A 12,895-nucleotide genomic window follows, 5' to 3' on the forward strand; every position below is an offset into this window, starting at 1 on the left:
GAGCTCTGTGGGAAGGTGATACCCGGTTGTGGGGTACTTGTCATTAAAGACGCCCCTGGTGCAACTAACTTGGCACCAGGGATTGTGGGGATGAACATTCTCCGCAAGTGCCGCGCAGAGCTGTTTGGGGAGCATGGATCGGCCTGGTTCCACGTGGACCCAGTGTCTCAGGCCCCAGCACCCCTTCAGCAGGCACTTCAGTTATGCCATTCTGCCACTGAAACAGCCTCAACTGTGGTGTCAGGGCGTGCCAAGGTCCGTGGATCTCATGCATGTTTTATTCCAGGGGGGCACATGAAACTGGTCGCTGTAACGTGCCCCGACCAGTTTAGTCATAAAACTGTTCTATTTCAGCCTGTCGGCCAGGGACTGCCTGCAGGTTTGATTGCATCATCCGCCTTGGTTCAGGTGAGGCGAAGTACAGCGTATGTACCACTCTTGAATGTTGGCACTGTTGATGTTTGGCTCAACCCCCGTACAATTGTGGGTCTGTTGTGCGACGTTAGTATTGTGAGCCTGCCAGCAGGGATTACTGAGGTGCCCAGGCCAGCGGCTACAGTTAACATTCAGGCTGCCTCTGATGTCATCTTGGAGCAGATCGATGCACTGCCGTTGGAGACGCTACCTGCGGAGGATCGAGGGAAAGCTCGGGCCCTCCTCCAGAAATATGCCAACGTCTTTGCCGCACATGAGGGTGACCTTGGTTGCACCACCCTCATGACTCATGAAATCCCCTTGTTGGATGATGCCCCTGTTAGGCAAAGGCACCGGCGGATCCCACCATCTGAGTACGAGGCGGTTAAAGACCATATCAATCAGCTGCTAGCATCCGGGGTGATCCGGGAGAGCAACAGTCCTTATGCTTCGCCTATTGTCCTGGCCCGCAAAAAGGATGGCAGCTTGAGGATGTGTGTGGATTACCGCCAACTTAACAGTAAGACCCGAAGGGATGCTTTTCCTCTCCCTCCCATTGATGAATCACTGGATGCATTATCTGGGGCTCGGTGGTTCACTACATTAGATCTAGCCAGCGGGTACAATCAGGTCCCGGTGACGGAAGGTGACCGGGCTAAGACGGCCTTCTGTACACCGTTTGGGTTGTTTGAGTGGAACCGGATGCCATTCGGTCTCTGTAATGCCCCAGGCACTTTCCAGCGGTTGATGCAGAGAATTTTCGGAGACCAGCAGTGCCAGTCTGTTTTGCTGTATCTAGATGACATTGTGGTCTTTTCATCAACCATAGATGAACATCTGGAACGGTTGGTGTTGGGCCGGTTGCAGCAGGAGAAGCTCCGGGTGAAGCTTCCAAAGTGTGCCTTTTTCCAGCAGGAAGTCCGGTATTTGGGACATGTCATCTCTGATCAGGGTGTTTCAACTGATCCCCATAAGATTGAGGCTGTTGCTGGTTGGCAACCTCCCAGTACAGTCTCAGAGCTAAGAACATTTCTGGGGTTTGCCAGCTACTACCGCCGGTTCGTAGAGGGGTTTGCCCGGTTGGCAGCGCCATTACATCGGCTTGTGGGCGAACTGGATGGAACCAAATCCAGAAGGCGCAAAGCATCTAGCCTGCAGGGTCATTGGACCACTGAGTGCCAGCAGAATTTTGATGCTCTGAAGCAGAAATTGACATCAGCGCCAGTCTTGGCCTATGCTGATTTCACACTACCCTTTATTTTGGAAGTGGATGCCAGTCATAATGGCCTTGGTGCAGTTTTGTCCCAGGAGCAGGGTGGCAGTGTGCGGCCCATTGCCTATGCCAGTAGGGGACTAAAAGCTACAGAGCGTAACATGCAAAACTACAGCTCTATGAAGCTGGAGTTCTTGGCTCTTAAATGGGCCATGACAGAGAAGTTCCGTGAATACCTATTGGGACATCATTGCGTGGTATTCACCGATAACAACCCGCTGAGTTATTTGTCTACAGCAAAGCTGGGAGCGATGGAGCAGCGTTGGGTGGCACAGTTGGCGGCGTTCGATTATGAGATAAAGTATCGCTCTGGTAGAGTCAACCGGAATGCGGACGCCCTGTCACGGCATCCCAATCATAGCTCAGCAGAGGTTGGCAACATGGCGCCTGGTTCTTCACTACCTAGAGACCTACAGCAGGTTCAGGTACAGCCAGTACTTGCCCACTGTGAGATGGAACAGTTGATGCCTGTGTTCCCACAGCGGACTACTGCAGAGGTTCAGGACCTGCAGGTTTCCGATCCCGTGTTGGCAAGCGTTCTCCCTTTCTGGCGAGACAAACGGTATCCCAACTACTCAGAGCGTGAGGGTCTGTCTAAGGTGGCCCTTACCCTGCTGCGGCAATGGAAAAATCTTGCAGAGGTTGATGGTTTGGTCTACCGCAGGGTTCTCATGCCAGATAGTGGGCAGGAGGTTTTCCAGTTGTTGCTGCCAGAAATATTGATCCCGGAGGTTTTGGAACAGGTTCACCAGCATCATGGTCACCAGGGCATTGAACGGACATTAGCATTATTAAGAGCTCGGTGCTACTGGCCAGGTATGTCAAAAGATGTAGCTCATTGGTGTCAGGCCTGTGAGAGGTGTCAGTTGGCCAAGGATAACAGCCGTTCACATTCTGCTCCCTTGGGACACCTTATAGCATCTAGGCCGAATGAGTTGGTGGCCATGGACTTTACCATCCTGGAGCCTTCACGGACCGGAGTTGAGAATGTGCTGGTTTTAACTGATGTCTTCAGCAAGTACACGGTTGCCATCCCTACCAGAGACCAGCGAGCAGCCACAGTTGCCAAGGTTCTTGTCGCAGAGTGGTTCTCAAAGTTTGGTGTTCCAGCACGGCTTCATTCTGATCAGGGGCGCAGCTTTGAGAGCCAGCTGATTCAGCAACTCCGTGGGCTCTATGGCATCGAGAAGTCGAGGACCACCCCGTATCACCCTGCCGGTAATGGGCAATGTGAGCGGTTTAACAGAACGTTGCACAATCTCCTTAGAGCCTTGCCGGTAACACGCAAGAGAGATTGGCACTCCTGTCTGCCACAGGTGACATTCTGTTATAATACCACGCCGCATCAAACAACTGGTGAGTCTCCATTCTTTTTGATGTTTGGTCAGCAACCCAGGCTCCCCATTGACTTTATGTTGGGACAGGTTAAGGAACCTGTCAACGGGACCATCCATGAGTGGGTGGAAGAACATCAAGCGCGCCTGCGTGTGGCATTTGATGTGGCCAAAGACCGGTTGGCTGAAGCAGCTGCTCGTAGGAAGCGGAACCATGACAAGCATGTTCAGGAGGCTCCTCTGGACGAGGGTCAGTTAGTTCTCCTACGTGATTACAGTGTACGTGGTCGTAGGAAAATCCAAGATCTTTGGAGCTCCACCATTTGCAAGGTCTTGAAAACTCCGGGTGCTGGGCAAGTGGTGTATACTATCGCCCCACAGCATGATCCTTCAAAGATCAAGAGAGTTCACCGTACTCTCTTGAAAGCATTTTTGGGGGCTCAGAGGCAAATTTTTTTGCCTAGGTCTCCACCCCCCCCTCAAGTGCTTGTTGACCCTGATGACTCGGCAGATGAGGACTTGTTTTTGCAGCTTGAGGATCCTGGCAGACCTGTTGGATTTGGCAACGGGCCGTCAGTTAGCCGAGAAGGTGCCACCAAATCACAGGCAGGTCCGTCCCGGGTGGAGGCGGTTTCCCCATGTCCCTCTGGTGCAGATGGTGTTCAGCAGGTGGTACGGAGGACGACTCGGTCTACAGCAGGGTACCACTCTAACATCCACCGTTTTCCAAGAGCTGCAGGTGGGCGGAATGCTGGGGATATGAAGCAAAACGCCAACGTGTCAGCTTTATTTCGGCCTTGGTCGTAATCGTCGGGGCGCCGATACAAAACGGGGGGGTTGGTGTGGCAGGCAGAGGGCCACTTGATTGAGATCATCTGGCACACCAGCTGCATCATTAGCAGAGGGCTGATAAAAGCCTGTCAGTAGAGCTTCAGGCAGAGACCTGCTGCTTCCAGGTGGAAGGTGCAGCAGCCTTTGGCTGTGTGTAGGGCCCTAACCATAGCCGGGTAGGTTTGTGCTTTGTTCACCTCCAAGTTGCTGCCGCACCATTCTTATTGTTATCACTGTGTAGATCGCAGGCAGTGTTTGGCCGCTCATGCAACTCCTGTGCAGAGTCCTCTTGAGCTGCGGGAGCAGGTATGTGTGTGTGTGTGTTTATGTTATACTTGGTTATTTGTGTTAATTTACACTTATTTTGTAGGTGCCGCTGTTTTGGTTTCCATTGTTTGTTTCATCCCTGCTCTGCCCAACCTGGTGCACTGTGGTCCAAGAGCGGTGCCACGGCCGGCATTTTTGGGGATCGTGTGTGTGTGTGCGCTCCATACAGAGTGTCAGTGACTGCTGTCCATCCACGCACTGGCGAGCGGTGTGACACAGCAGGATTAACAGCTATTGGAGCGAGTCCCCCCTTCTGGCCTTCCATCGCCCCAGGCACAACCAGGCCCAGTGTCCCACCACCTAGGACTGGCGTCGGCTACGGCCACTGGATGCAAGGGGTGTGGCATTGAGCCGGGTGCACTGCAACAGAGCGCACAGCTGGGTGCAGCTGACTTGTGGGCTGGTTTAGTGACTCTTTTGGGTATCTTTTAGAATAGGAATTTTAACAATTTCAAATAAAGGTTGTCTTTTTCTTTAAAAGCACAGTCTCGGTTTCCTGTGTCGGAGAGTCCTGCGCTTTTGGTTTTAGATTTCTGCTGGCGGCATTCACCGGGGAAACCATAATGCCACACAAACAAAATGATCAAATCCATCAACCAAATGACGTTTAACTTTATTTGGAGAAACAAGCCTCATTACATGAAAAAAAACTATATGGTCAAAGAATTTAAGGATGGGGGTCTCAAAGTTTTTGATTTTGACTGTCTTAACGGAACCCTGAAAATAAACTGGTTGAAATCGTGGATCAAACACAACCAATCCTTCTGGTTCTGTGTCCCAAATTATTTATTTAACAAATTAGGCGGGTTAAAGTTGGTGCTTATTAGTGATTTTGACATTAATAAGCTCCCTATAGCATTATCAGAGTTCCACAAACAAATTCTGCTATACTGGAAAATATTGTATGTGCATAATTTCTCACCACACTCAAATATCATTTGGAACAACAGATACATCCTCCACAGAAACAAATCTTTGTTTTTTGCTGAATGGTTTGACAGAGGTGTCTCGTTGGTGTCTGATCTGATGGATACGGAGGGAAATTTATTAGATTATGAGCAATTTTGTTTAAGACATAACTTTAATCCTCCTATTTTAGAATTATTAAAAGTACGCAATTCTCGAGAATTTGTATTTCTAACAAGGAACACAATGACACATGTAAGGATAAAACCACAGTTAGCCACATTGTCAATTGAAGGTTGCCCTCTTATGGACAGAAAATGTAATAACTCATTTATCAGAAATTGGTTCATTGAAAGGTTTTTTCCTGGTCGACAGAACAAAAATAATATACTGCAGAAATTTGAACGAAATGTTGTTCTTAAATTAAGAACCGATTTCATGAAACTTCCTATTCCCCCAAAAGTTAAAGAAACACACTTCAAAATTATGAATGATATTTATCCTTCCAAAGAACTACTTAGATTACATTTCAACATTGATGACAACAGCTGTTCCTTCTGCCAAACTGCTGTTGAAGACATCGACCACACATTTTTCCTGTGTGATGTTGTACAAGTGTTCTGGTTGGATGTTTACAAATGGTTAAGACATAAATTTCCATTCATCATGGACGTCTTTTCCAAAGAAGTCATAATCTTTGGCCTGTCAATACACAATAATGTATGTATCAATACTGTGTTATGCTTAGCCAAGTTTTTTATACACAAAAATAGGTTACAGAAATGCCACCCCAGCTTTAACTTCTTTAATAATGAGGTCAATTTATACTTAAAATCCATAAAGTTAATCGACTCACCTAAAGCCATAACAATTTATGACACCCTGAGTGATATTCCTGATGTCTAAGACAGTTTATTTATATTTTGTATCCCCCTGCATTTTGTAACACTATCCAACTCTGAAATTGTTGTTCTCTTATGTTATACTTTTCCCTGATTTCTCTATGATTATGAATATAAATAGGTTTATGTTTGCATACTGATAAGAATTTTTTCTTCTTTTTGCTTCCTTTCCAATTATAGTATTCTCTTTTTTATTCGCCATATTTTGTAATTTTTATGTAAATGTTCTGGTATTGTTTTGTATTGTGTTCTATAAATAAAAAAAAAAAATGTGTTGGAGCAAACGGTTGGGGTTGAATAAAAGAAGCTAAAAAGAGCAAGTACTGTCTGTCGTTTTTCACCAGCGGAACGTTCCTTTTTGTTTTTCATCTGGACACAACAAAACCCGCACAATGAAGTGGCATTTTGCAAAAAATGTGTACACATGCATGCACTGCAGCCAATGAGTTATATATATATAACTCATTGGTATAACTCATTGACAGCAGCAGTGACTTGCCCTCACCAAGATGGCGATACTCAACTCCCATGAGGAATCACGTGATGTCTCTTCTAGCGAAACTCATTGTTTGCGCTCTCTCGGCTTCCGTACAAACTCTTATATGAAGGAGGAGTCGCAGGCGCTTCCGTTTTGCAACATTTCCGGATTTTGTACCCCACTACGCTTGACGGCAGTACTGACAGATCAGAGTCCAGTCAGTTGTTTTTTCCGAACAAAACGCCAGAACCTTAGGTCTGATCCCTGTACGGAGTTCGGAGCACAGTGAACGCACGCGGAGAAGCAACATGCGACGTTTGTGGGGAGTTTATTCACAGCGTTAGCTAGCTAGCCAGCTAGGCACCCTAGTTGAAGAAGTCTCGGGCCGGGTTCGGTCCCGTCCAAACTCCCATGTAAGTCCGAGGGCAGGCTTCGAGCACCCTGGGGGCCATTAGGGGAGAGCGGCGTGGATCGGGGTCAGTGTCGTTCCTCCGGAAGATGTGGCTCCAGCAGAGGTTGAAGGGGCTGCCGGGCTTGCTGTCGAGCAGCTGGGCGAGGAGGCTGCTGGTGGGGCTGCTGCTCCTCCTCATCTTCTACTGGTACCTGGGAGCGGATTGGGCTCTGTTCCGCGGCTCCGGGATGCCCGGGGGGGCGGCCGGCCTGTGCCTCCTGGCTGAAATACACCGGTGGCAGTCGATTGTGGAGCGGGGGGAGGGGGTGTACAGCTCCCCCCAGGACCGGCTGGATGCGCCTTTCGTTTCGGGGAACGGACACATGCTGGTCGACATCGACTCTAACAAGCTGTGGGTGGCGTCCTCCTCCCAGCCAGGCTCTGCCCCCGTGCACCAGACCGACTACTCCCCCAGAGTGGGCATTCAATTGGATGGGAAGCGCGCGGAGGCGCGCGCCAGCATGCTGTGGTTCCGGAAGGGCTCCGTGCTGTCCGTCCGCTGCGCGTCCCCCGCCGCCGCCGAGTCCGCCCGGGACTGCCTCTCCATCAGGGAGGAGTTCGTCGTTCACCGCAGCAGACCCAACGTGTTCCTGCAGCGAGTCCACATCAAGAACCCGACGGACACCGCGGCGTCTTTCGACGTGTCCACGCCCAGCTCCTCCCTGGGCTCCAAGTTCTCCACCAGCACGGAGAAGCAGGAGGACCGGGAGGTGCTGCTGTCCTCCGGCAGGGTTCCCGTGGAGAACAACCGCATGGTGCTGGTGGTGGTGGTGACCAAAAGGCTGAGCAGCAGGATCCAGGTCCCTGCTAAATCTGAGCACAAGGACAACATCCTGTCAGTGGTGTGGACCTCCGAGCCCATCGAGTCCTCCAAGCTGGAACAGACCTTCAGTGCCCTCAGAGATGGAGCCAAGCAGGAACTGGGGGATCTGCTGAGAGGCTCCATGGAGGACCTGGTCCTGGATCACCAGCAGGCCTGGGCAGACCTCTTCATTTCAGGTAAGCAGGTTCATGCATCAACTATTCCCAACCCTGAGCTGAAAGCATTAAAGAGCCCCCCAGGACGGCAGAAGGCGTTCATGGTGAGTCCGTGTCCAGTCTTCAGTAACGTATGACGATGGAGGACATCATTATAATTAAAATTGAAAAAAACCATTTGGATTGAGACATGCAGTAGATGTGTGTTACTGTAAGGTAAAAACGACCCGTCACAGCAGAAAACACACATGTGATGTCATGAACACGGATCAGTCCATCATTCCAGTCCAATGTGTGGACAGACTTTGAATAAAGTCATGTGACCATCCAGTGTCTAGAATGTTCCCTTTGGATTCTTTGGATGTGGAAAAACAACAGTGGGCTGAACCTTTGTGAATTGGATCTTTTCAAAATGAACTAATATGGACTATGAATCAGATCACCAGAAATTATGAAAGGAATTGAATGGGAATTAAAATGAATTAAAACACTTCTTGCTAAAAACTGCATTTCTTTATTCAAATTGGGAGAGCTGACACAAAGGGATGATGGGAAATGAGCAGAGACGTCCCGCCCACAACTCAGAGGTGAATTTCTGATGAACTGCTGCTCTGCAGAAACTGCGTCCTAGAAAACGACTCTGATTCTTAGTTTGGCTCAAACGGCATCATCATAATTAAAAGACCACTGGGAACACTTTGACAAACGATTAAAGATGATCGGAGTGGACTTTAAAAAAAACCTGTCTGTCCTTCCGGAGCTTTTCCTGAACTTTGAAGCGGAGTTTTCAGGGATCAAAGCAGATCTCTTCTGTCACTCTGCTCATGTCTCCTTTAGCTTTAAGAGTTTCTCTTTTGAACACTTATGTAAAAAAACGTCCACTTGAGTGAGTTTTTTAACGTTTCCCACACCTTGTGTCTCCTTGCTTCAGGTGTTGAAATGAGGAAGATCACGGATTCTCACACTCCATCCAGCCACACCGTCAACACCACCCTGTACTACATCCTGTGCTCCTCCTGGGCCCCCCTGCTCGACCAGCAGCTGAACAAAGACGAGCACGCCCGCCTCGAGTCCAGTCTGAACTACGCGGACCACTGCTTCAGCGGCCACGCCACTATGCACGCAGAGAACCTGTGGCCTGCCCGGGTGAGCAGCACCGCTCAGATCCTGCAGCTCGTTACCTTGTGGACTCTGACCCTGCAGAAGAGGGGCTGCAAGGTCCTGGTGGCGGCCGGCGCTCACGGCGTCATGCAGGGAATGGTGCTCAGCTTCGGCGGCCTTCAGTTCACCGAGAACCACCTGCAGTTCCAGGCCGACCCGGACGTCCTGCACAACAGCTACGCTCTGAGAGGAATCCACTACAACCGGGACCTGATAAACCTGGCGGTGCTGCTGGACGTGGAGGGGAAACCTTTCCTGCACGTGTCGGTGAAGCAGCAGGAGCAGCCGGTGAAGCTGTACGCCTGCGAGGCCGGCTGCCTCAACGAGCCGGTGGAGCTCACGTCCGAGGTCAAAGGCCACACCTTCCCGGTCATGGTGACCCAGCCCATCACGCCGCTGCTCTACATCTCCACGGACCTGCGCCACTTGCAGGACCTGCGCCACACGCTGCACCTCAAGGCCATCCTGGCCCACGAAGAGCACATGGCGAACAGATACCCAGGCCTGCCCTTCCTCTTCTGGTTCAGTGTGGCCTCCCTGATCACGCTCTTCCACCTCTTCCTCTTCAAGCTCATATACAATGAATACTGTGGGCCCGGCGCCAAGCCGCTCTTTAGGAGCAAGGTATAAACGACGCCACCGCAGACTGCAGGCTGCCCTGCTCCTTCCTGGCTTGCGGTGCAAACATTTTTTTGGGGGTGCGGTTCTCTGGTTTGACTTTCTGAGTGAACTTCTCATTTTCCCTCAAGTCTGGAGGTGGGCGGCAGCAGCCGTGCTCACTCCTGGCTTTACGTCTCACTAAACACGATTCATTTGATGAATAGTTTGAATTCTGCAGGCAGCACAGAACGGCAGCCGCCGCTCCCACAGACACCTTAACGCTACAGTTGGCAGTTGGCACACCTCTGGTCTGAGTGCACTTCAGGTCCACCCAGGAATGTGCAGCACCGTTGATCGCAGTGCAAGATAAACGAGCACAATCTGGATTGTTTTCCTTTTGCTCCTCTGCCGGTGGTTTTAATTTGTGATTTAAAAACTCTCTGCAGCGTCTGCTCGCAGGTGCGTCTCCTAAACGTCTGCCTCACCTCTGTGTGGAGGGCCTGTCAGGTTAGAGGTGCGTGTGCAGCATCGTGGCCAGCAGGGGGCACTACAGCCAAGGGCACCCCCCCCCCCAATCTACAAAATCTAGATTTGCAAAAGATGTCAAATTAGCCATTTAAAATCCTAAGAAACTGGCATTTATGTTGAAAATACAACAGCACGTCTTCACATTTTAAACTGAAACGATGAAGGATTTCCCCACCTGGAGCATTTAAGCCGACGCCCACTGAGAGAGGAGGCTTCTGCAGGAGGTGCAGCTCCAGAGCAGATCTTAGCCAGGAGGTGAAACAGGACGGCTGTGGTGGGAATGTCCCCTACGCTGGGGTGTGGGTGACCCGTCATGGCTGTAGTTTGTCTTACCTGCATTTCTCCTCCTGGTGGAGCTGAGTTCTAACACAGAAGTGCATCTTTCAGCTTGTTTACAGCAGTTCAAACACACAGCAGCCCAGCAGCTGCAGGCTTTTCTGGACTATGCTCTCATTGGGCGGAGTTTCTGTCTGCTGTTACTTCTCCTTCCTGCCTTTTGATGATGTTTTATATTGAATCACTCAATTAAATGACCAAGAAATCAGTGGGTTTGGCTCGTTTCTGCTCCTCCTTTAAGGTTTCTGCAGCACGTCTTTCCTCCTCAGCTTGCTTCTCTTTCTCCTGGGGGGGGGGGTTCCACTTTCCCATCATCCCTTCTAATTTTTCTCTCTGACTTCACCAGGACTCCAGAAAGCATCAGGACGACAGCTGTGACGGCCTGGATGCTGCATGAACGTAGCTTCAGTCGGTTCATAATAAAGCTGAACACACACACACACACACCCACACACACACACACGTCTACATTGAAGCATGCAGGTTCTGACACGCATGTTCTGGGAGAGTCTTGAAGATTCTTCCGTTTGCTCCAAAACACAAACACGGCTGTAGTTCACGTCGTCATGGTTAGAACTCCGGGTTTGAATCCTGACGGACGGGGTTCAGTGTGTTTGCATGTTCTCCTGCTTCCTCCCACGGTCCACAGGCATCGATCTATTCACCAGCAGTGGCCACTCCGTCCTGTGGAGGGTCTGGGTCATCCCAGGACCCAAAAACGTGGCTTTAAACTGCTCCTTAGAAGTGGGAGTGACCGTCAGTCTGCAAAGAACCGGGCCAGAGTTCTTGAACATTGCAGACCGTTGCAACGGTCACGGTGGTGGGGGCAACATCCAAACCATCATGGTGGTGGGGGCAAAATCCCGACCATCGTGGTGGTGGGGGCAACATCCAGACCAGCACAGTGGGGGGGGGCAACAGCAGAACCTGAACCTGCAGAAGGAACTCTGGGATCTAGCATGAAAACGGGTCACCTGATGGATTCAGGTGTGCTTCAGGTTCTCTCACACCTGTGGAAAGGTGGATTTGAAGTTCTCGCCTTCAAAGCGGCGTTCTTGCTGCTGACTGCGTGAAGAGCTGCTCAGCTGGTTTTCCTGCTAACCGCGGGTCAGAACTCCAGCAGAACATTGTCAACCTGGATCTCCTTTCTTACTGCTTTGGACAGACGTTGGAATCCAGACCGGCTGTGAGACGAGGTGCTGGAGGAGATCCAGACTGCAGGAAGCTGCTGGGATGAGAGGTTTTATTATGCCGACTCCTTTTTTTCCCTGGATCTGGTCTAAGCAGGATGACCTCAGGTTATCCGGACCGTTAACTTCAGCTCTGAAATAAAGAACTGGGCTAGAACTCTTGAACATTGACAGGTTTTGAATGTGGTTCCTCTGTTCTGGATGATGGATCTGCAGAACCTTCAGACTAGTAAGCGTGCCTTAATGAAGAAATAATTTATAGCTGGGAATGTTTTCTGTCCGAATGAAGCAAATGGAAGGTTTGTCTTTGGGGAAATAAGTCACTGAAATGTGAAACTTTGTTCTTTTCTTCTTATTGTGGGGCTTAACCCTTGTGCTATCTTAGATGACCCACCCTTACATTGACGTGTTCTCCCTACCATGACAAAGGTGGAAAGATTTCATGTAATCCTTGGACACCAGTGAAGATCACAAATCATTGAAGAAAAAAGGTTCAGAGCACTGTCTAGTGGGTCTAGATGACCCAGCGTTAAAGTGCCTAGGATAGCACAAGGGTTACAGGCCCACTCCAATGAAAATTGTGATTCTGGAGTTTTTAAAATGTACCTGTGGAATTTTACTGATGTATAAAGAGAATTCAGACGAAAACTGCATTTCTGAGTATTTTTTGTTTTCAAATCATTGCGAATCAGATTGTTCATAAAATATATAATCGTCAGGCCAAAGTCTCCCTGCTCTGCTCCAGTCTGATCATCCACTGTCAGACACATAGATCCATGAACATCTTTGTTTTCCTCATCTGAGCTGGAATCTGGATCTAAACTGGACGGATGGATAGATCTGATATTTTTCGTCATTTTTGTAGCACCGCTAATGTTAGGTTGGGGGTGTGAGGGTCTCAAGTTCATGCGAGACAATTCACCTCAACGCAGAGCTGAATTTGTGATAAACTCTTGCTGCTCTGCAGAAACTATGTCCTAGAAAGTGACGGGTTTTTAGATTTGGCAAAAAACAGTCCAATCTTGATAAAAAAAAATCACTGGGAATGCTTTGATACTAGATCAAAAGATGATTGATCTACTTGAATTTAGACTGTTTTAGAAGATGTTGGGACAGAGACGGAAGCTCTGCTGGGTGTTCTGATTGAACGGTGTGTGTGTTCTGATTGAACGGTGTGTGTGTGTGT

At 49.5% G+C, this 12,895-nt stretch overlaps 1 protein-coding gene across 1 annotated transcript; it reads left to right on the top strand.

Moving 5' to 3' along the window:
- Positions 1 to 6,600: 6,600 nt before the first annotated feature.
- Positions 6,601 to 12,139, top strand: kiaa2013 (KIAA2013 ortholog). Its single transcript, XM_011472989.3, has 3 exons — positions 6,601 to 7,915; positions 8,826 to 9,679; positions 10,866 to 12,139. Exons 1-3 carry the CDS (start codon positions 6,964 to 6,966, stop codon positions 10,914 to 10,916), a joined length of 1,857 nt encoding a protein of 618 aa, XP_011471291.2. The 5' UTR covers positions 6,601 to 6,963; the 3' UTR covers positions 10,917 to 12,139.
- Positions 12,140 to 12,895: the final 756 nt, after the last annotated feature.

Source organism: Oryzias latipes, chromosome 7 (assembly GCF_002234675.1).
Source record: "Oryzias latipes chromosome 7, ASM223467v1".
NCBI classification, from domain to species: Eukaryota; Metazoa; Chordata; class Actinopteri; order Beloniformes; family Adrianichthyidae; genus Oryzias; species Oryzias latipes.